The sequence below is a fragment of the Carlito syrichta genome, unplaced genomic scaffold, assembly GCF_000164805.1.
Source record: "Carlito syrichta isolate Samal-C Ts95f unplaced genomic scaffold, Tarsius_syrichta-2.0.1 Scaffold302089, whole genome shotgun sequence".
Lineage (NCBI taxonomy): Eukaryota > Metazoa > Chordata > Mammalia > Primates > Tarsiidae > Carlito > Carlito syrichta.
Genome location: NW_007246185.1, coordinates 347,203 through 370,345, shown reverse-complemented (window position 1 = coordinate 370,345; position 23,143 = coordinate 347,203). Strand labels below are relative to the sequence as shown.

Here is a 23,143-nt window from a genome sequence, read left to right as displayed (position 1 = left end):
AATTTGACTTAAAAAGATTTTGAAAGGGTATATCTCCCGCTTTGGTAGGGAACAGTAAAATAAGCAAGTTTACACACATCACTACAGGGTGTATAAGTTAGTTCACCCTTGTAGAACTAGCTGTCTGGAAGTCTATAATCAAGAGTCTTAAAATTTGCAATATGCTTAAACAGAAGAAATAAGGCCTAGTGTTAAATAGAACAGTAGAGTGACTATAGTTTACACTAATCTGTTGTATATTTCAAAATAGCTAGAGAACAAGTCCAGTAGTTATAGCATAAAGACAAATATTTAAGTAATGGATATCACAAGTTCACTGACTTGATCTTTACAAATTATATGAATGTATTAAATTATCACATATACCTCAAAACTACATATGTCTGTTATACATCAATTTTTTTAAAAAAAGAAAATTTTAACTATGAACAGCTTTGTACACAAAGTCATAAATTGTAGTGCTTCCAAAAACCAAGTGTTTTACAATCGGAGTATAATTAAGCTCATTCTAATTTGTAAAGCAATTTAAATATTTATGAATTTTAAAATGGGAACGTGCTTGGAATGTAATATTGGAAACAAAATACAGGATATAAAATTTCATAGCCCTTTAAAACTGTACTAATATAGTAGTTGCAGGCCCTTTGTAACTATATTTAAAAAGCAATTTTTTTGTGAAGATACTACTGTTCTCAGGCTGGAGTACAGTGTCATGTTCACAGCTTACTGCAGCCTTGACTTCCTGGGCTCAAGGTGATCCTCAGCCTCCCTAGTATCTGGGACTACAGGCATCTGCCACCACACCTGGCTAATTTTTTTTTTTTATTATTATTTTGTACAGATGCGGCCTCCTGTTGCCCAGACTGCTCTCAAACTCCTGGGCTCAAGCAGTCCTCTTGCCTCAGCCTTTCAAAGTGCTGGGATTATAGGTGTGAGTCACCAGGCCTGGCTATAAGGATTTACATTTTAATTTAAGCTAGTTGAAGTTAAATAAAATTTAAAAGTTATTTTTTCAGTTGTATTAGCCACATTTTTAGTGCTCAGTAACCACATGTAGCTAGTCGCTTTCAAATTAGACAACTCAGGTACAAAAATGGTTTTTAATTATCTCAGAAGGTTTTTTTAGATAACACTGATATAAAATAGCCCCCAAAATTAAGAGTAGTTGAAAGACTGGAATAAAATAAAAAATAATAAGAAACAGTAGTTGTATGTGGGCAATTCAACCATGAGAACTTTTTTCTCATGAATACTCTTTCTTTTTAAATTTACTGTCATGACCGCATATTAATTTTATGGTGGAAAAGAAATTATTGAACTTTAAGTAATTTTTTAAATGTTGAAATAAATACAAGTATAGCTTGGGAAAAGCCAATTAAATTTTATTCATTTCATTCTCCACAGTTGAGTTTTCTGTATTTGTTTTATTTTTGCTGGTGTTAACATTCAGGTCAGATCAGAATTTTAGAAACTCAGGTTCTTAGGGAATGGGGCCCCATTGAATTGGCATTCACTCTTTGAGGAGTTTGCACACAACTGTGTATACATGCAAATAACAGTCTACATATTACAAGTTGAATTAAAACTGACAGTGCATTTACATTAAATTTAAAATTGCCACACCACCATCTCCTCTGTTTACTGTTCTTCACAGTTCTACACAAAAAGGTCTTGGAGTCTTGGCCCTGAATTGTGCCCTGGAGCCAACATTAAGTGCTCACTGTGCCTCACCAGTGATGCTGAAGGAAAAGAGAATCACTAGTGTCTACTAGTGTCTGGGAATAATCTGTATTTCCCTCTTTGTTTTCTGTGTTAAGTTCATTTGTGTCCGTTGTTCTGGCTAAATCTAGCAAAGAGATACAAATAGCAGATGAGTTGTTTATACAAGCATATGACTTAGGATGCAGTGGGAACAGATGTTTGTTCAGCCAAGTTGTACCTTTACACTCTTGACATAGTTCTGATGGGTCCATTGAGGTTCAAAATTAGAGTTCATCCATTCAAGTAGCTGCATACTGTAGGTCTATGTAGTTGTTTCCTTGGTTCGTTTGATGACTGGCTTAGTGCAACATTCTAAGTTCACTTGATTGTGTTGCTTGAAATATTGTTTTACAGTAACAGGGTCATAACCCAAGGAGTTGGAATAGGTTGCAATGCTGAATAAGTTGTTGTTCTGACTAAAGTCTGAAGGTAAATCCATATCTTACTTATGCAAAAAATATATGCCATTTCCATTAGTTCATGGAAAACAAATTATAGCCCTCAACATAGACACATTTAGAAAATGGGAAGTACTGGTCATCGTGAGATTCAGGCTGAAAGGAATGCCCACTGCAACAGCCAAGGCAATTAGCTGACTCCTAGATACTTAGTGGAGGGAGAAGAGTTACAATGATGATGACTGCACACACAGCAATTTTTAAAAGGCAGTGGAAGCAGTTACTTTGACCATCAGGCATCACATCAGAGAGCAAAGAGGTGGTGGTCACTCTTGGGCTGCTGATTGCACTGCCCTGAGATGATGGGTGCGGATGGAATACAGGAAGGAGGAGGAAAAGTTCATGAATTGAAAAGGTAGGGTTCTAAATACACAAAATGTTAAACATCTGACTCCTAGCTCAGTGAGTCAGGAGTGTTATGAGTAAAGGAAAGGAATTTGTATATGTAAGTGAAGGATAGACTTTGGATCACTGGCATGTATGCATCAAATATAAAGAATATGGCACACACGGGGTAATTGCTAAGTAGAAAGATCGATGTACTCTAAGAGAGACTTTGAAAGGAGGCAGTTGGTTGCTTAACTGAAATACTAGAAAATATTAATCCATTCATCTCTGTTAGTTCCATCTCTCTAAGTTCTAGGATTGTGTGCTTCCACATTCACACAGGACTGCACACTTGTTCTGTTTCCTGTAGTTATGTTCTGACTCTGCTCACCTTTGTGCCTCCTGATCCTTCCTCCAGTCTCTTTCCAATTCCTCTTTCCCTCCTCCTACAACACACTCTGGTTTGCACCCGCTTACTTTACAAGGGCCTCACCTCTGGCCTCATCTCATTGCATAGAAATCTTAGACCTGAAGGTAATAGGCAAATATGTTCTATTTCTTTTCTTCTCCAAACATCCTGTGCAGGTAGCATACATTGATACATATGCGGAAACTAAATATTAAAACCTTCAGGAGCTGTCTTCAAGCCTAGAGACTATGCCAAATTTGATTGCAAATAATCGCTTGCAAAGATTTGCAAAGACTAAGAAAATTATCAAGGAAATCATGTCTATCCAGTTGAGTTTGGTGTCCTTATCATTTCCATCCCTGTTGTCTGATTTGGATAGCGGAAGTATGATGGCTAGGAAGCCATCTTGAATTATTTCTCACTCTACCTGTTCTATCTCTATTTTGAATTTGCTGTTTCCCTGGTTTGCTCTGGGGTTGAGAGTATCAAACATCTTTAGATGTTGAAGATACTCCGCTTTAACATGTGGATAGCTTAGGAAGTAACATTCTCAGTGTGAGGGGAATTGGCAGAAACCTGGGTGGTTTTCAAGTTTCTTATCCATCAGATGTGTATGGATTCGATACCATGGATAACTCATCTGTGTATAATTCCAGGAAATGGAAAGATTTCACTGGGTTTACAGTTTGGCCAGAGATTTGAGGGAAGCAAATTGCCTCAGTGGGAGGTTCTGACACAGCAGTTTTGCCATTAGTGATGTAGGCTACGTTGTGCTCAGGCCGTAGCTAAGTGCTTTGCATGCATGATCTCATCTGCCCTCACAAACCTTGGGAGATACATGAAGAGGCAGAGGCTCAGAGAGGTTCAACCACTTGCCCAAGGTCACAATGGGTATTTGAAGCAGAGCCATGTTTCCAGCTGAGGTCCCTGGCTCGCAGCCCTGGTCCGTCACCACTGTGCCACGCTGCCATGTCAGCAACCCCTCCTTGCCAGATCAGCTGCAGTACATTTTCAGAGAGCAGATTCATGTGAACTCCTGGACTTTTTTCCTCATCCCCTCCCCCCTTCCCACCAACAGGAGTTTGGCACAAAATGTGTTTTGAATTCTCATAGTGTTGACATCAGATAAGACACATACAATGTGATCCTGCTAGAGATACAAAGTCAAATACAGCAGACTTTTGCCCAAGTAAGAAGACAGGCCTGCACATTGTATACAGCTTTGGAGTTCTGTGTCTTTTGGGTTGTTGTATTTATTCACCCAACAGACTTAGATGAATGAAATAAATACCTGAGAGAGCATGCTCATATCTTTCAGTGTTTGGTAAGCTACAAATGATAACTTTGATTCAGATTTTACATTATCATGGGCCATTACATAGAAAGTAAATCAACTGGTCTTGCTTTTTAAAAATAATGATCTTTAATAAAATCATCTAGAAAGTGTTCTTTAGTGAGTTATGTCTGAGAAGAAATAGGGAAGGTTGTTGTAACAATTAAAAGTTTAAAGTATAAAAAGGTATAAAAGCCCTGTATTCTGAGTGTCCTTGTCGATTTCCTAAGCAGAAATGATGCTGATAAAAAATGGTACCTGGTATAGGCATTTTGCATCACATGCAGCAGCATATGGGAGAAAACCCTGTGAGCTACTAGGCATTAAAATTGGGAGTATATGGCCAGCAGATGACGTTTTAACCTGTAACTTTGAAGATCTGGGTTAAAAAATATTATAAGGCATTGTACACTGTGTGTTTTTCCTTTCCACTGAGCAACTGACCCCACAGACATGCTTGTGTATTCACTCTATACATTTGTATCTGGACTTCACTAATTTAAGTAGAGTGTGTGGCTCTTGCTTTCTGTTTTTGCTTGGGGGACAGAGAATCACAGAACTATGAACTCAGAAAGTATGAGGACAGAATCATAGACACCTTACTGGCTTCTGGTATTCATGGGTGAGTCTGTGGATCACTCAAGACTTCTGTGTCTCTTTGAGACTGAAGAACATCTGGACCCTGAAAAGTTTCATCCCAGTTTCTCTGGGGTCCATCTTACCTCAGGTCAGCTGAGGACACCCTAATAGATGACTATTGGTGAGGTGATTTGACCTTTTGTGTGCTTATTTCTTAAGTGTCTAGTTTTGCATTTCAGGGCTACATTGCAGATCTTATAGGAATGTAATTCATTGTGAATTATCAAAGCATTGATGGGGGGGAATACTACCAGGGAGAGGCAGACTGGTGGGTGACTTGTATCAGGTAAAATAATAAAGAATTTTAGTGTACATTTTTCTTTGCTAAGAAAATAAATGAGTTTTGTGAGAAGAACATGTACTTATTGGCAAGATAATGAGGAGTTACAGAGTTATCAAAATGAATGTTCAGATCTCTAGTTTAATGCTGACTTTTGGCAGAGGGAAGCAACAACTTGGCAAAGAGGTATAAGGAAAGACAGCCTACTGAGCAAACATTAGCTCTCAATGGCAGCAGGGATGCAATGTGTGTAGAAATGAAATATTATCCCTTTAGGCCCACTGGTAATTTTTCTTGCAGAAATTTGTGCTAGGCAGTAGCCTGAAGAAAACCAGCCTCCATTTGGGTCTTTGGCCATGTTCATTGGATCTGGCCTTTTCCTTGATCAGAAGATGCTTACATGTGAACCAAAGGAAGGCAGTAGCCTCTTACTTCCAGGGAAATCATTGCGTTTCAGTTTAGTTTGCACGCCTGAGTTATCCAGTGGGGCTTCCTGGTGGACTTTTCCTACATCTTAGCATTAGAAGTACAAAGGCACTGTATATCCAGCAGTTTATTTTAGGAACAACAGAGGCTGGACACATGTGTTTTTAATGGAACTTAAGCATGTTTGTGTCATCTCTGACCACATCATAAGATGCAAATGTGGAAATGGAGAAATTTTCTTATTTAATACACAAGTTACAGAGATCAGAAAACCTGGTGAGCCATCTTATTCAGGATTTTCACATATCCCTTGGAAGGGATGGGCTTAAAATCTCCTTTCCTTTGTTTTTATTCTCCTTTTCCCTTTGTAATCTCTCATTCATCTTTCAAGATTCAGTTTAAAAACTACCTTTGCTTCTAAGCCTTCCCTGACCTGCTCTCCAGTCAAACCTTTCCTCCCTGTGTGACCCCCGCTTCCTCTTTTTATCACTGTTGGAGTTCACCACGTGGGCCTATAATTATGCCTTACCTGCCTTCAGTCTCTCAGGACAGGGATTATGCGTGCAACGTACTCATGCCCAGCCCCCACAAACTCTCAGGATACGTCCACTGAATGGGGGGCAGACTAGGGATAGGACAACGTGTTCTGGGGATGGAGGGAAGGAGTAAGCCCCTGGGGGCTCTGGGAAGGATTACTTGGGGAAGTCAGTTTGCCCCTGATCTTGAAAGCATTGCAGGCCACAGCCCAGGAAAGTGTAGTCACACTTGTGTGGCAGTGGTGACATGGAGTGTGTCCAGAGAAGAGAGCATTTAGGTAGGGGCTCAGATGGAAGATGGTGCTAAACTGTGAATGCCAGGCTGGAACGTGGGGCTTCACCCTGTAGGCAGGTAGTCAGTCATGTGTTAGCAGAATGCTTTAAAAGGCAGTCTTTTCTGGAGATTGGAGCTCTTGAGAACTGATTTGGGATGTTCAAGATTAAAGGCATAAAACCCCTCGCCAGTGGCTTGAACAGGGCTTTCTCCAATGACTGTTTGAGGGAGGACACTCATGGGTAACACCATCTTGCTCAAAGGCAGGGAGCAGCAACCCTGTCTTCCTCCTCTCCCAGCCCTCTACCACAACACCAGTCCCTCTCCAGGGCCAGGGATTAGAGTGAATGCTTCCCAGTTTAGTGCTCTACCCCTTCACTGGTTCTAACCCAGGGGAGGAATGACTTGCCTGTCAGTGTGGTCTGGGTGAGTCGGTGACATTTTCCTGGCCATATGTATCTGAGACAGGTGACTGTGCAGAGAGCAACCACGCCACTGTGGTTTCTCTCTCTGTGGCCTCTTTGGTCTTGCCCTCTCTGCTCTTTCTTTTCCAGCTTTTTCAGCTGCATTAGGGCTATTCTTCATTGGGAGAGATGATTGCTTCCAGTTCGAGAGCGAAGTTGGGCAGACAGGGATGACTAAGAATTGGAAGCTCCTTGGGCCTCATGCATAGACCAAGTCCAGCCGGTCAACAAGGAGCCCTGTGTTTGGAATAATAAAACCTTTACTAGTATCCTCTTTGTACATTTCCCAACTGGTTAAAATCCCAAGAAAGAAAGGGTATGATTAGCATCACTCCTGACTACTTTTAAGCCTCTTTAGGAATAAACAAAACCTCCTTGTTTTTTATCGTGGGTCACACCTATGGCTTGTATATTGATCCTCCTTGAAACCTCATGCCCTGGCAAATTACTGAAAAGCAAGTGCTGCAAAGTCCCCTGAGACATGCTGTTCCCTCTTAGATTTCAGTTTTTACTGAGCAAAGTGGATTATGGCTCACGTGCTGCACGTCCCCCTACCTTGTGAGTCATCGTGAAAATCTCATTTAGTCCATTTAGAATTTAGTCAAGGGCTTTGATACAGAGCATGTTGGTTTGGACCTATTCTCCCATGAGGGAAGAAGAAGGCATAAGGAATTTTCACTATGGAGTAAAAAACAAATCATACAGCATAAAGTAAGAATGTTAACTCACCTTAATTAGAAAAGCAAAAAGAATGAAGCCTGCACAGTTAGATATTTAGTGCAAGAATCAGACACTCAGCTATATGTGTCAATGTGCACTTATCACGACAGTGGGATGGAGTGTTGCCCTCTTCTTGGTGGTCCCTTGCTGGGCAAGCTTTCTGTACCTTCTAACTCAAAGTGTGGCCTATGACTCGGATCTTATTAGAAGTGCAAACCCTCAAGCTCTGCCCTGTGCTGAAGCAGAAGCCTTGTTTTAACAAGACCCTCACATGATTGGTGATGAGATGAACGTAGGAGAAGCTCATCTTCAGTAGTGCTTCACAAAGTTGAGGTACATCAAAATCACTAGGTGGGCTGGTTAAGACACAGATTCCTGGGGCCCCCTCAAGGATTTAGTGTGGTAGGTCGGTGGAAGTCCCAGTGGTGCTCATCTTCTAGTCAGCCGCCCACTTTTGCTCTCTAGCTTTCCCCTGAGCTAGGAACTCAAGCTCCAGTCCACCAGTCACACGGAGAATGGGGAAATATTCTAGAGCCCGCCCCAAAACATACATGGATAAAGCTTCAGGGGACCTGCTTCTAGACTGGCCCTGAGTGCAGCGGCACAGAGGGACAACTTCTTAGGCCAGTAGTCTCTGGAACAGAGTGAGGGCCTCAGTCATGCTCCTAGCCTCTGTCCTGCGGGCTGGTACAAGGCCCCTTCCTAGCAGATTCAATCTGGAGACTAGGGGCTCCAGTCCAGCCTTGAATCTGGTAATTAGGGAAACCTGACACACCCTCTGTAACAATGCAAAGTCAGGCCCACTTTCCCTGTCTCTGCCCAAGCTCCAGCCACTTCCCTTTGAAGGATTCCAGCCAAAAACCCAATGAGGACCCCTTCCCCTGGGAGCTCATCACGCCCCTACTGGAGAATACTAAATATGATACGAAATATAAGACTAAAGAAGTCTTCTAATGGAGACTCACCAGTTGATGCCAAGGTGTGCGTACCCCCTCTTTAGATAGTGCTTCTTCCAAGACCACAGTACAACTCAGTATGACTTTCTAAAATTTTTCTATGGGGAGACACCTCTTATCAACAAGGGTGTATGAACGAAGCATATCTGTATACCTAACCCTTAACTGTACCCCACAATATCATAATAAAAAATATTGATTAAAAAATAATAAATAAAAATAAAATTTTTCTAGCTACAAACAAGCGGGGAAATGTTAACTCTCTAATCAGGGCTGTCACTATCTATTTGACCTTCTTTAAAATGTGTTAAAAATTATTCAAGTTCTTATTAGAGTCTTTGTTTTTCTTCAATCTTTAAATGCTCAGCCTATAAAATCTCAAGCTGCTAGGTATCCTTTCTCAGTGAATATTATTTCCAGGGCTTAAAATCTACCACCATCTATGATAACCAATAAAAGGCATTTAGATAGTAAAGAGATTTTTAAGGCCTGTGTGTGTCATTTATATAAAAGAGATGTATGCAGTGACATAAACTATCCCGTGAGCCATGAAGTGCTCTCATATCAGCCCATGTTTCATCAGTATTAATTATCTAAGCCATTGTAGGCACAAAATTAACAGGGTGAAGGGATAGGGGACAATGGGCTGTACCTGATTTGGTCAAGATCTGCTTTGGAAAAGTATGCCTTTTCAACTTTATTTGAACTGGCACACTTTACAGAAGAAAAGAGCAAGACCATATTTAGGTTCTAGACAATTGTTCTTAGCGAGCTGAGTTTCCTAGAGGTTTGAAGAACAGCAGTCAAGGGCTATGTAAAGGTGCATACGTGACCATTGTAACTCTGCACTGTGAAACTCAGGGAGCCTTCTACAGGAGGATGGCAAAATCTTTGCAAAATGTGTTCACAGCTTGAAACCCCAATCTTAATGGTGGTCATCACTCAGATATCATTAACTTTCTTTTAAGTTTGGAGGGAGCATATATCCAGGTATTTCAACTAGAAGTATTTTATGTAACTTAAAAAAAAAAAAAACAGAGCTGGGCGCGGTGGCTCAAGCCTGTAATCCCAGCACTTTGGGAGGCTGAGGTGAGGGGATTGCCGGAGTCCATGGGTTCAAGAACAGCCTGGGCAACTTGGCGAGACCTCATCTCTATAGTAAATCAAAAAGTTAGCCAGTTGTGGTTGCACTCGCCTGTAGTTCCAGCTACTTGGAAGGCTGAGGTGGAAAGATCACCTGAGCTCAGTAGGTCTATGCTAGGGTGGCCGTGAGCATGCCACCGCACTTCAGCCTGGGCGACAGAGTGAGACTCCAACTCAAAAAAAAAAAAACCAAAAACAGAGTTCAAACTAACTTTAAAAATAAAAGGTACTATTGACTGATGTTACTAAAAAATTCAGAGGCATGATGACTAAGTTCAGCTATGGCTAGAGCCAGGTAAACAGGACTTGGTTTCTTTTTTACTGTTTCAAGATGGCTGCTAGAAGCTCTTGAGGCTACATAATTCCCCTCCCATGCTCTTCACGAAAGTAAGGTTCTCTATTCCGGTTCCCAGCAAAAGCCCTGGAGTTAATAGACCCAGTTGAGGTGCTTGGCTAAAGCGATTATGAGAAGCAAGGGGAGAGAAGGCCCAAGTGACTTGGGCCTGAATCAGAGCCCAGACCGCATGGCAGGGAAACAGGATGATCTGGCCTCAACCATCACGCTTCCCCTTAGCAGTGTTCCCAGGCAAACTCAGCTGTAACAAACTCCAAACTCAACTGTAACACATAGAACTAAGTTAAGGAGGTTGGAGAGTGTGTCCAGGACAAAGTGTGTTGATATGCCGTGACTTTTGAGTCCTCAGGGAAAGGAGAATTCCCCAGGTCTGCTGCCTTTATCTGTGGCCCAAGGGTGTTTGGAATGATTTAGAGAGGTGTGTCTTTGGAGAAAGAACTGGTAGGGGACACGGAAAAAGCTATAGGCCATCTCAAAAGACCAATACATACTTTTTTAAGAGGAATGATTTGACTCAGGAATAGCCTCGAATAGCATCTTCATTTCTGGTAGCAAGCTAACAGATTTCCTTGAGAATTCAGTACGGTTTCTGTTAACCAAGGTAGACTTGAAAGTATAGCTTCAGGTGATGAGAACGCTATTCACAAATGCTGAAAGTGAGAAATACTACATTTTTTTATTCCCAGGTAATTACTATGTGTATCTACACAATTTTATGTGAATATTATAGTGAAACATAGAAAGTATGTACTCATGACCAGGAAGTATGTGGTCTTAAAAACTTTTTTCCATGCATTTATAAAGGAATCTATATATGTAGTAAGTAGTTATAATTCTACAAATACAGATATGACTTGGGCAAAGAATTTAGTAACTGTTTTGATTGCTTAAAATAGAGTTAATTGTGAGGACCTAAATAAATATAGTTTTGGAAATGCAAAATGGAGCCTGATATTTCATTTCTTAGTTCAGATCTTAAGTATTTGGTCATGAATGAATAATTTTTGGTGGAGATTTATGACTGTGCCAGACACAACATGATTCTCAAGGCTTTTGATTATTTGCCCTCTCAACTATAAGTTATTTCAGCAGATATTTCTTCTTCTTCTTCTTTTCTGCTTGTCAGCCTGAGAAGTTTGCATAATGAAAACAACCAATATGTGGCATGAATCATTTGCATATAAATCCTGACAAACCCAAGCCAAGGCTACAAAAACTGGATGCATACAAAAGATGGGTTGGATTTATGAATTAAACACAAGTCACCTGTTGAGTAATCACGTAATTCACTCCTTGTTTTTCTGATGTCTTTTTTCCAGAACCGGATGGAGGAAAGCAAAGCACTGTTTAGAACAATTATCACATATCCCTGGTTCCAGAACTCCTCGGTTATTCTGTTCTTAAACAAGAAAGACCTTCTAGAGGAGAAGATTATGTATTCCCATCTAGTTGACTACTTCCCAGAATATGATGGTAAGTCAGCACTCATCACACATCCCAGTAGCTGGGGACAGGTTTTGCCTCCAGACACCAACGCAAGATTGAACACACGACCATGCACTATTGCTGTGGTTGCCCTGCGAAGCCTGCGTGTTGTGATTAACAAAATACAGAGTATTGTTTGTCCTGCCTTTTAATGACACAAAGCATTTCATTCCTTAGTAATTCTGAAAGTCGTAGAAAAAGAAAACAACTTCTCATCTGTTTTGAAGTAATCAGATCAGAGAAAGGAACAATCTGGTAATTTTGACCAATTGTATATCAACTATTATACTTCCCTCTTTCTTTCCCTTTTGTTTGGTTACAGTTCACCTCTGCCTCTCTCTGGGGAGAGAACGCAGTTTTGTAGTCAAGGGCCAATCTCTGAAGTCGATCTCCCCATCATCAAGTCACTTGATTTGTAAAGCCATCATCAAGTCACTTGATTTTTCTGGGCCGTAGGGCCAAACTCATAGGATTGTTCTATACACTCTATAATAGGTAGCGTGTGTGTATTTAATCTGATACCTTACTCATATGAATATTCAGGAAATATTTACTTTTTTTGGAACTTCATGATCCAATGAAGTCCTACAATTCTTGGTGACGGTAACTATCCTTGAAGTTCTTTGTGCAGCACTTCGAATTTGTAGCACCCACTTCAGTATTCATATGGCTTTGCATTATTTACTTTGTTCTTAGAAACAGATCTTGCCCTCCTCAACTAGACTGTGAAATCCTGAATAACTAGACACTCAACCCATTCTGAGAAACACTTATTGATTGATTGGTAACAAAATGCTGCCACTGTAAAACAGATGAAAAGAACCACAACTACTGCTCTATAAGAGCTTATGTGGCAGGATAAACATATATCTCCCCATCCTCATACAAACTTGAGTCTAGATTGGGGGAGCAAACTGTGGCCTACTGCTTGTTTTTATACATAAAGTTTTATTGAGCTATAGCCCCACCTATTTATTTATGCACTGTCAATGACTAGCTTCATGCTAGAATAGCAGAATTGGGTAGTTGTAACAGAGATAAAATAGTTTGCAAAACCTAAATATTTACTCTCTGACGCTTTACGGAGGAAGTTTGCCAAGCCTTGGTCTAGATAGTAGCACAAGTTTTGAATGTCTCAAAGTTCCAACTCTGCCACTCACTGGCTGTGCTACCTTAGACAAATTTATGTAACTACTCAGTTTTTTCCTGAGGGAAAAAGAATTGAATGGAGTCAAACGTGGCTCAGTACCTGTTACAGAGGTATATTAACAACAAGAGAATAGACAGTTTTAAGAATTACACTTCTACACATGATATCCAGGATAGATACCAATTCAACAGTATTTTTGTACTTATAAAAGCTTCCTCAGAGAGGTAACTAGTTAAAAAATTTACATTCAGTTTTGCTTCATAGCTTTCTGTGAAGATACAAACACACCAGGGATGGAGTTTTAATCATCTTGTTATCCTACATGCGTTTGGTGCTTTGCTGGCTCATGGAAGGGAAATATTTAATTAGATGAAGTTCCTTTCTCAGATACGTACAAGATGATGCCGCATTGGTGAATTGAAAATATAAATGTTTGGAGATATTATCAGATATAAGAAATAGTACCCTTTTTTTGTTAGCGTGTTCACATCTTCTCTCCAAGTACATTTTCTTTTTTGCATTGCTATGTGCTTTTAAAAACAAATACTTTTTTGGCATAAACAGTGTTTTCTCTTTCATTCCTTTTAATTTGCCACTAGCCTGGAAACAAGTCATAAGTGCCTGAGACTGTATTCCTCAGTGTTCCTGAGGAAACTATGGAAAGAAATGACTGTATGTATAGATAACTTGTTTTCCCACAATAGTCTCATTCTTTACACACAAGATCTATCTGAGTGAGATGGGCATGAGGCATGTGGCTGAGACCTAAACACACTTGTCTGCCTCACATATGCAGGAGAGATTCTGAATCAGCAAATGGTAGATGCCGGCACCGTACACAGCACTGCACACCTCACTCTGCCTTGTGGGTCACCCCACAGGACTGAGGGAGCACAGTGCCCACAGGGCTGGCCCTCTCAAAGACTTTGACTCAAGTTTCTCAGTTGCAGCAGACTCAGCCACATAGGCACAATCGTCGATTTTTCTTCAGTAAAACACTTATTTCTGAAGTGGGTGTTTTCAGTGCTGTTTTATTCTCCCTGCAACATTTTCCTAATCTCTTTACATGTCTTCTTTCTCCAATAACTTTCCCAGGTTTCCTATCACTCAGAGCATTTTCCTTCTAATGTGCACACTGTGAATGCTTTGAAAGCTGAAGGTTTTTTGGTTTGGTTTTGTTTTTTACTGTGTCCTTCCTCCAGTATACACATAATGCACATAGGAAACTTGGCCATGGATAAAGAAAAAAGGCTCTGATTTTGTTATTCACAAAGCCAGCACAGCTGTTATTTCCTGACACTCCAAGCCCTTGTAAGATGAACAGACTGAAAAAAATGTAGGCCCACTCTGCAATGAAATTTTTGGAATAAACATGTTTATAGTATTATAAATTTCACACTTCACATTTCTGTACTTACAAGGTCTTAATCATAATGAATGCCATTTCTGTATTTCTCTTCAGGAAGGGAAATTACCATTTCCTCATGGACTTGAATTGCAAAATTGTACATAGAGACTGTGGAATTCTGCTTCTGCTATGATGGCTATAATGATTTCTTTAGTTTATGTTTATTCAAATAACATAATTTATGCTTAAAAACATAACACCCTTCAAGTACACTTCAGGGAACTTGGATCTAGTTCTGATATTCTTTAGGGTAAAGAAAAAAGGTATAGTCCCTTCTTTCCCAAATAGGGTAAGTACAAAATAATATAAAAGTTCATTTACAAGCCAGAAATACAATGTTCTTTTATGAAAATGAGAAGCTTCTCCAGCTCTAACAATCTATTGGTTTCTGGTTTAAAGTATTTCTGTGACTGCCCTGGAATTAGTGAATTAATAACAGTACATTGAAAAGATGAAACATTAAATAATTATATATGTGTGTGCGTGTGTATGTATAATATATAGACTTGCTTGTATATGTTTTTACATATTAAAACATATTATTTTAAGTTGTACTTTTTATGTAAATACGATGCTAGCCTTCTTAGTCATTTACAAAAAATTTCAATTCTGTACACCTAAGTCAAAAATTCAAGCATTACTTTTTTTTTTAATTGTACAGTTAAGGATAATCCATTTGTTTTCATAAATCTTTCCTCCCAATTTCTGGCTTTGTTAGAGATAAGCTCATAGGAGTAATCCTCAATTTATAAAAGGGTTAGTTTGAAAAGAATTGGTGTCTGAAACTCAGGATGCAGTTCATCAGAAATTGTGGTCAGGCCCTGAGTAGAGTTCTCAAAGATTTATTTATCCCAGCCAGTAGATAAGAATATCGGTAGGAAAAAACCTAAGTGGTGAATCTTGGGAGGGTCTTGCTCAAAGGAAGGAAGTAGAGGAGGAAGAAATTGCAGTATGACTTCCTTCTTGCTTGTAGAACTAACTTGAAAAAATGAGAAGAAATGCAGATATATAATGACACATAGACAAATATAAGATAGGTGCTCAATACTTGAAAGGTGATGGTATTTTCAGGTTGTTACTAATTTACAATAATATATATATATTTTGAGTCAGAGTCTCACTCTGTCGCCCAGACTGGAGTGCAGTGGCACTCTTCTAGCCACTGCAGCCTCGCCCTGCTGGGCTCCGGTGATCCTTCCGCCTCAGCCTTCCAAGGAGCCGGAACTACAGGCACATGCTACCACGCCTGGCTAATTTTTGATTTATTGCAGAGACGAGCTCTCGCCAAGTTGCCCCGGCGGGTCTCGAACGCACGGGCTCAGGCAGTCCATTCGCCTCAGCCTCCCAAAGTGCTGGGATTACAGGCTACAATAATACATTTTCAATTAACGTTTTTCAGGATTTATTTCAGTAAGTTTTAAGAACATTTTTATTGAGATATGGTTCACATACCATATCATTCACGCATTTAAAGTATACAATTCAGTGGTTTTTGACGTATTTGCATTATTAATTTTTTAGAATTATGATAAAACATAAAATTTGCCATTTTAACCATTTTAATTGTGCGATTCTGTGGCATTAATTACATGCACAATATTGTGCAGCTGTCACCAGTATTTCCAAAATGATTTTTACCACCCCAGTTAAACACCACCACCCCATTTTCTTCCTCCTCCCATTCCCGGGCAACTTCTAATCTACTTTCTGTCTCTATGAATTTGTCTGTTGTAGGTACCTCATATATATGGAATCATACAATATTTGTTCTGTTATGTTGAACTTATTTTACTTAGTATAATGTTGTCAAGGTTCATGCATACTACAGCATCTTTAAGAACTTCATTCTTTGTTATGGTTGAAAACTATTCTATTGAAGATATATACCACATTTTGGTGTCCATCCATCTGTTGGTGGTCACTTAGGTTGTTTCTACCTTTGGGCTATTGCGAATAATGCTGCTGTAAAAACTGGTGCAACAACTGGTAAAGCCCTTGGTCTCAGTTCCTTTGAATATATGCCTTGGAGTAGAATTGCTATGTCATATGGTAATTTTCTGTTGAGCTTTTTGAGGAACCACCAGTTTCCCACAGCAGTGGTACCATTGTATATTCCCACTAATAGTATACAAGGGTTCCAGTTTCCAGTTTCTCCACATCCTCCCCAACCCTAGTTATTTTCCACTTTTTTATAGCTAGTCTAGTAGATGTGACATGGTATCTATTTCATTGTGGTTTTGATTTGCCCATTTTCCTGAATTGTTAGCAGTGTTGACTACTTACATGTGCTTATTGGCCATCTGTATATCTTTAGAGCAGTGTCTCTTCACATCCTTGGCCCATTTTTAAATCGGGTTGTCTTTTTGTTGTTGACTTATAAGAGCTCTTTATCAGATATATGATTGCAAACATTATCTCTCATTCTATAGGTTGTCTTTTCACATTCTTAACAATGTCCTTAGATGTACAAAAGTTTCTAATTTTGATGAGGTTCACTTTCTCTATTTTTTCTTTGGTGAAAAATATGGCTTGTGCTTTAGTGACATATCTAAGAATTCATTGCAAAAGTATTAAATAAGTTATTAGTTTATGCCAATAAAGCCATCACAGTCCATTTTCAAAACACCTAGGACAATTTTTGGTACATAAAAGACCCCTCAATCAATGTCAGAAAATATAAACCAATTATTTTATCGTCACATACAAACAATACTACGTAAATGTAACATGCTCGGAAACACCAGAAGTCTGTAGATATGAGACTGCAGAGGATCACTGTAGATGGATTTGGCCTTAAGGAACAGAGGTTTTATTCCAAGAGAGAGTTCAGTCTGGGGAATGTAAATGATCCATAATGTCAAGTCTTTGGAGGGACTGTTTTGTTACAAGAGAGCCTGAGGCAGCTATGTCTGTATGCACACTCACTATATTGCTGAAACCAGCATAATTAACTCAGCTGAACAGAAGTAAAGCTACCACTCCTCTGCTGAATAGTCTGTGGTAGCTCTCTATCACGCCTGGGATTAGAGTGAATTCCAAGCTGAGAAATAAACTTAGCCTTGGCCTTCAAGTCATCTGTCTGTTTTCACCTGTCCACCTTTTTTTTCTGGATGGGTGGATGGGTGACTGGGTGGAAGGGCAACTGGTCTTAGTAGGGAAAATAGTTATAACAGATCAATTCTGCAATGCAGATACAGGCTTCATAAGCAATGACACAATAAATATTTATTGAATTTATGATGAATGAATGCATTAGCGGATCAGCTAACAAACTACGCCTCTTGTCTTTTGGCCAACAGGACCCCAGAGAGATGCCCAGGCAGCCCGAGAATTCATTTTGAAGATGTTCGTGGACCTGAACCCAGATAGTGACAAAATTATCTACTCCCACTTCACGTGCGCCACAGACACCGAGAATATCCGCTTTGTCTTTGCTGCTGTCAAGGACACCATACTCCAGTTGAATCTGAAGGAGTACAATCTGGTCTAATTGTGCCTCCTAGACACCCGCCCTTCCCTTCCCTGGTGGGCTATTGAAGATACACAAGAGGGACTGTATTTCTGTGGAAAACAATTTGCATAATACTAATTTATTGCCGTCCTGGACTCTGTGAGTGTGTCCACAGAGTTTGTAGTAAATATTATGATTTTATTTAAACTATTCAGAGGAAAAACAGAGGATGCTGAAGTACAGTCCCAGCACATTTCCTCTCTTTTTTTAGGCAAAACCTTGTGACTCAACGTATTTTAAATTTTCAGTCATGCACTCACAAAGATCAGTCTCTCTCTCTCTCTCTCTCTCTCTCTCTCTCTCTCCTATTGAGCAAAACAAAGCTGATTTTCCTTTTTCCTAATCCATACCTCCCTCCTGATTTTTCCCAGGTTACAATGGCCTTTGTCCTAGTTCCATTCTTGGTCAAGTTTTTCTCTCGAATGATACAGTCAGGACACATCATTCGATTTAAGCCATCATACATCAGCTTAATTTAACCGTTTGTAGTCTTTGCTGAAGGATTATGTGTATTAATCCTGTGGTTTAACTGTATTGCTCTGGATCCACACATAGAGTTTCTTTTTTAATAGATATATTGTCTTGTATCACTTTGGACTGGGACAGTGGATGCTCATCTGACGATTAAGTGTCATTTCTTTTAGATGTTTACCTTCAGCCATAGCTTGATTGCTTGGAGAAATGTGCACAAGTCAGCAAGACAGAGGCACAGACACACAGGAGTCTTTTCTTTTGAAATGCCATGTGCCATTGTCTTTCCTCCCTTCTTTGCTTTTCTCCCCCCCCTTTATCATCCTCTCTTTGAATTGCAGATGCCAAAAAAAAAAAAAAACAATGCCAACAGACACTACATTATCCCAATGGCTGCTACCCAGAACCTTTTCATAGGTTGTTCTTAATTTTTTTTTTTTTTTTTAGGTTCAAATTTTTCTTCCTTTTTTTTTTTCCCTTAGTGTTTGGGCCACACTTTTAAAATGACTTTTGTTATGGGTATGTGTTGCCAAAGCTGGCTTTTTGTAAAAATAAAATGACTAAGAACTTAAAAAACAAAAGCCAGTATCTTAAAATGTAAGAGAGTAAGACTGTGAAGCCTAAAATGACTGGCTGAGAATGAACTAGAAATGCCAATTGCCAAACAATTGGTAACTGTAAATTTGATTTCACAGTCCATTCTTTTCTTTGCCCTTACGATCACATTGTTTAGTGTTCTTGTTCCATGTGGGGTGTCCAAATCGGCAATGTAGAAAAGTAACCTGTGTGATTTAACATGAAATCTGCTGATGTCTTTATTTGAAGCCAGTCTTAGTCTCTCTTTATGTTCTTTAAGTAAGGCTGCCAGGAACATTGGTTGAGAATATTATTCTGACCCTTTAATTTGCAAAATCTGAAGTGACTGCTAGTTTACCACCTTCAGGATCTTATTGAACTGGTGACTGGTCAGGTTGAACTTGTGGACTTAACTCGAAAGTCACCTCTCAGTGTTCTGTCGAACATGTATTTATGTAACTGAACCTACTAGGAGAAATGTTTGGAATTCTATATGTGCAATTTTTCAACAAATGCAAAAAACATACCACACATATTGATGAGCTTCTGTCAAGCAGCTTGAGTTGAAATGTGATTTAAGAAAATAAATGATGATTGTTTAAAGCTGCTGGGAAGTTAGAATTAGGCCATGATGCTGGTCTCGTTTGGACTACAGTGGTATTTGGCACTAGTCTCAACTTCTATAGAAATGATTCTTTTGGAACAACAAAGGGGAGGGAGAAAATTAACGGCTTATTAGATGAGCACCAAAGTTACTAAACTGTAAAGAAACGTTCTTATTCTTGACTCTCCCAGCCTCAAACAACACAGGTTACTTTTTTGTTCCTTGCTCAGAAAGCACCTGTAATTTAATTAACAGACTGCCTATAGGTGTAGTGCAATTCCAAATGCTCTAATCATTGTACATACATCTCTCTTGATATTGCAGCATCCATTCTGGCTTTGTAATCATTAATTTTTTGGCAGATTGAATGTGCTGTATTGATATGTATCTATGTAATTGTATTGTATGTCTTATAGCTAATTCACATTTTGAATAATGTTATTTTATTTACTTTTTTAAGAGAGGAGAATGTAAATTTGTCAGTTTATTTCTGACTAGGGATATTTTTTTTTCCATTTAGAAAAGAAGAGAAAAAAAAAAACCTTACTATCATACAGAGCGGTACTAGCATCGTGCTGTATAAAATCATTTGCACATTCCTGAGTAGAGGTATACTGATTATAAGACCCAAAGGTAATTTCATAGTAAAATACATAAAATCAGTCGGAGCTTTTATACAAACATGGAGACCAACTTTGTAGAACTTTTGCCATTTGATCTCGGATTGGAATATGAGCTTTTATACAATTCATATTCTTATTTTGGCAAATGCACAGTTTAGTATTACCTCTCTGATGGCCTTTACTAGAAAGGCAGTTTTAGAAGCTATTGTGATCCACTAAGGAAATGTTTTAACAGCTAGAGACCACTGCTTGCCTGAAAGGGCGATCTTAAATTGGTGCAGCAAAAAAATAAAATAAATAAAAAAATAACAACATTTGAAGGCCTACAGTGTGTATAGAGAAAACCTCATCACAAGATCATAAGTGTTACAGTTTTAGGGAATCAAGACATTCTATTTAATAGAGCTATAGTAGATGTAGTCAATTAAACCTGATCTCAAAGCTCGAAGAAGCCGAGCAAAACAGGGAAAGATTGTTCTATTTGTCTTTATGAAATTGGGATGGAATTTGCTATGCAGAATTGAGGTTCGTGGCTTCACTGTTCATCCTAGGGTGCATGACAAGATCCCTTCTCTTGAGAAAGGAAAAAATTGATCACCCTAGCAGCAGTGATGCATAGAAACTAATTGTATCCACACTAGTCAATCAAAGCTAAAGGATTTTCTTTTTTGTTTCTTTGTTTGGGGTTTTATTGAAGGGACTAGGGGCGGGAAGGGTTTCTTTTCAGTTTTGTATAAAAACAAAGTTTACTCATGCTTTATATTATATTGTGATTGCAAGCATTATAAGCGTGTACCACTGGACTCCTATTGTTGATGCTTAGGTAATGGAGGCCTGTGGCGAGTTTTATGGTGACTTGGGCATGTCTTATTCAAAAACAAAAACACAAGAGACCTTTCTTCAGCATACCAAGGCAAGCAGCCATTTCATGACTCACTTAACACATTGCAGTGTACCAGTTTACAGATGATTTTTCCCTTTTTGCGTGACACGGCAGTTCCAACCCCCAGAGAAGTCCTTATTTGTAAATTGGAGGTTTCTACTATGCCTTACAGAGCTTAAATTCAGAAGTTTGTGCCTCATCTGAAACAAAGGGAAATAACACCCCCATTCAAAAGTAAATAAATCCCCTAGAAGTTTTTGTTTTGGATTTGTTTTTTGTTTTGTTTTTTAACATTTCCATATAAAGAGCTCTGTTGAATGTCATGAATAGACTGGAAAAAAAATCTTAGGAACCTGCATATGTTGTTTACTAGCAGTTGACATCTACTAAAGGAATTTGAAGAACTCCTGAACCTTGTTTTGTTTTTTTGTTTTTGTTTTTTTGGGGGGAGGGGGTTGATAGATTAACTAGCAGGCCTATCTTAAAAAGGTAATTTAGTAAAGGGCAATTTACTTTTTTGTACTTCAGACTATCTTGATTGTCAAAGTGTACGAACTGTAATTTTAAAATTTATACTGCCACATGATTGTAAATTTTAGTTGTCTTAAGTTAGGAATTGGTGAAAAGCTATTTGTGCTGGATTTGGGTCAAAATGACTTTATTATTTGCAAAAAAAATAAAAATGGGAAGAAAGGGCTGCATAAAGAGATATACTGCAAGACTCAGATGTTGGTTGGAAATGACTGACCCTCAAATTACCTTCCGATACCTTCGATTTCCCTTTGTTTTCAGTTTCTCAAAAAGAACGAATGAAATGAAATATAGCAGAATATTAACCCATATAAAAATAAAGTGTACCCAAATATTGTAATGTATATTGCTGCTCTTCTTAAAATTAAATAAGGGTTGAAAACCACTTAATTGGTCATTGACAACATCTCAATTGATACAAATAAGGTGTGCTTGGTATACATTAACATTTTCTTCCAAAACTATATCTTTGGTTAGAGACACACAAAAAATTAAAAGTAGTAATATTGTACGTTTAAGCATATGTAGCATTAACAGATCTGTCCTGGTAACTGTGTCTTTGGGATTTCATTTTGGTTCCATCAAATTAGGAAAAGAAATGACTTAGTTGTATATGATTAGCTAGAGATTTTTGGAGCCAGACACCTGCTGTTTAGTAGATAACTTAGAACAGAGTCTAAACTTGTTATTTGTTTTTCTCACAGAATAACAAACCATTTCCTGCTGTCTTCCCAACTACCACGCTCTTTCAATAATACTCTCGCCTCTAGATTCATATGTTCAAAGTATGCATACACACCTAGCACATAGTAGGTGCTGAAATATTAATTTCTTCCTTACCTTCCCTATCTACCATGTGTCCTCCATTTCCCCATATGATTCCAGTTCAATAGTAAATGACCATTTACATGTTATGAAAACATCTATTGGGTAAAATTGGATCTCACTTGGATAAAGGAATTCTGACTTTTATATAAGGTTTTGGTAGACAGAAAAAAATAATGGGGAGGAAGGTATTCTCCAGTAGAATATTTTTAAGTTTAGGGAAGAAAGATGGAAAATTACTGTGTAACTTTGTTCAGGTTACTTTGACTGAAACACATGTTTTTGGTGGATTTCTTTTCCTCAAAGAACTCTCTAAATGCAGCTTCGTGCTGGATTCCTCACCCATCATCATGTTGGAAACCCTTACTAAAACTGTGTATTTAGGGAGTTTTGTCAGAAAACATTTTTAACTTGCAGTATTTAAAAGAATCATATTTACTGTTCTTAAAATGTCATTCAAATGCATGTATTGTCTATTGTTTGGGGATGGGAACTAGTTTTGCAAAAAACACCTAATGTTGTATAATAATGCCCCAATGATCTTGCTGGTTAAAAATACAGTATTTTTGGCCATAATTTTGTACTACAGTATTCTTCATTCTTGAGTTTGCTTCCCTTGAAGTTGCCTAGCCCCACTCAGAATGTTTTTTATTATAAGGAGTATTGGAACACATCTTTCCTTCCTTAAAACACTTTGTAGTGCACATGCATTTTCCAAAGTAAACACGCTTAATGGTTTCTAAAACATGCACAAACCTCCCTCTGTGTATAATCAGAAATATAACAGTTTCTTTTAGTGGAAATAATATATATTGGTAGTATTTGTCAAATTACTCTTTTAAAAAGCTTGCCCGAAATTGTAATTAACTATTTAAAAATGTAAATAGCTGCCCAATAAAGACTTAAAAAGAGCCACCTGAGGCAATCTTATAATTAGTAAAAACATTTCCCCTGGTTTGCTGGGTAGTACACTGGACTCAGGAGGATTCCTGGCT

The 23,143-nt window shown here is 38.6% G+C and overlaps 1 protein-coding gene across 1 annotated transcript in view; it reads left to right on the top strand.

The window, feature by feature from the left end:
* LOC103258399 (guanine nucleotide-binding protein G(q) subunit alpha) overlaps window positions 1–22,724 on the top strand; it is a 300,449-nt gene extending 277,725 nt beyond the window's left edge. The window contains exons 6-7 of the mRNA XM_008056072.2: window positions 11,401–11,554; window positions 17,424–22,724. Of these exons, the coding sequence (XP_008054263.2) occupies window positions 11,401–11,554; window positions 17,424–17,614 (345 nt within the window). The 3' untranslated portion in view covers window positions 17,615–22,724. The remainder of the gene's footprint in view (window positions 1–11,400; window positions 11,555–17,423) is intronic.
* Window positions 22,725–23,143: the final 419 nt, after the last annotated feature.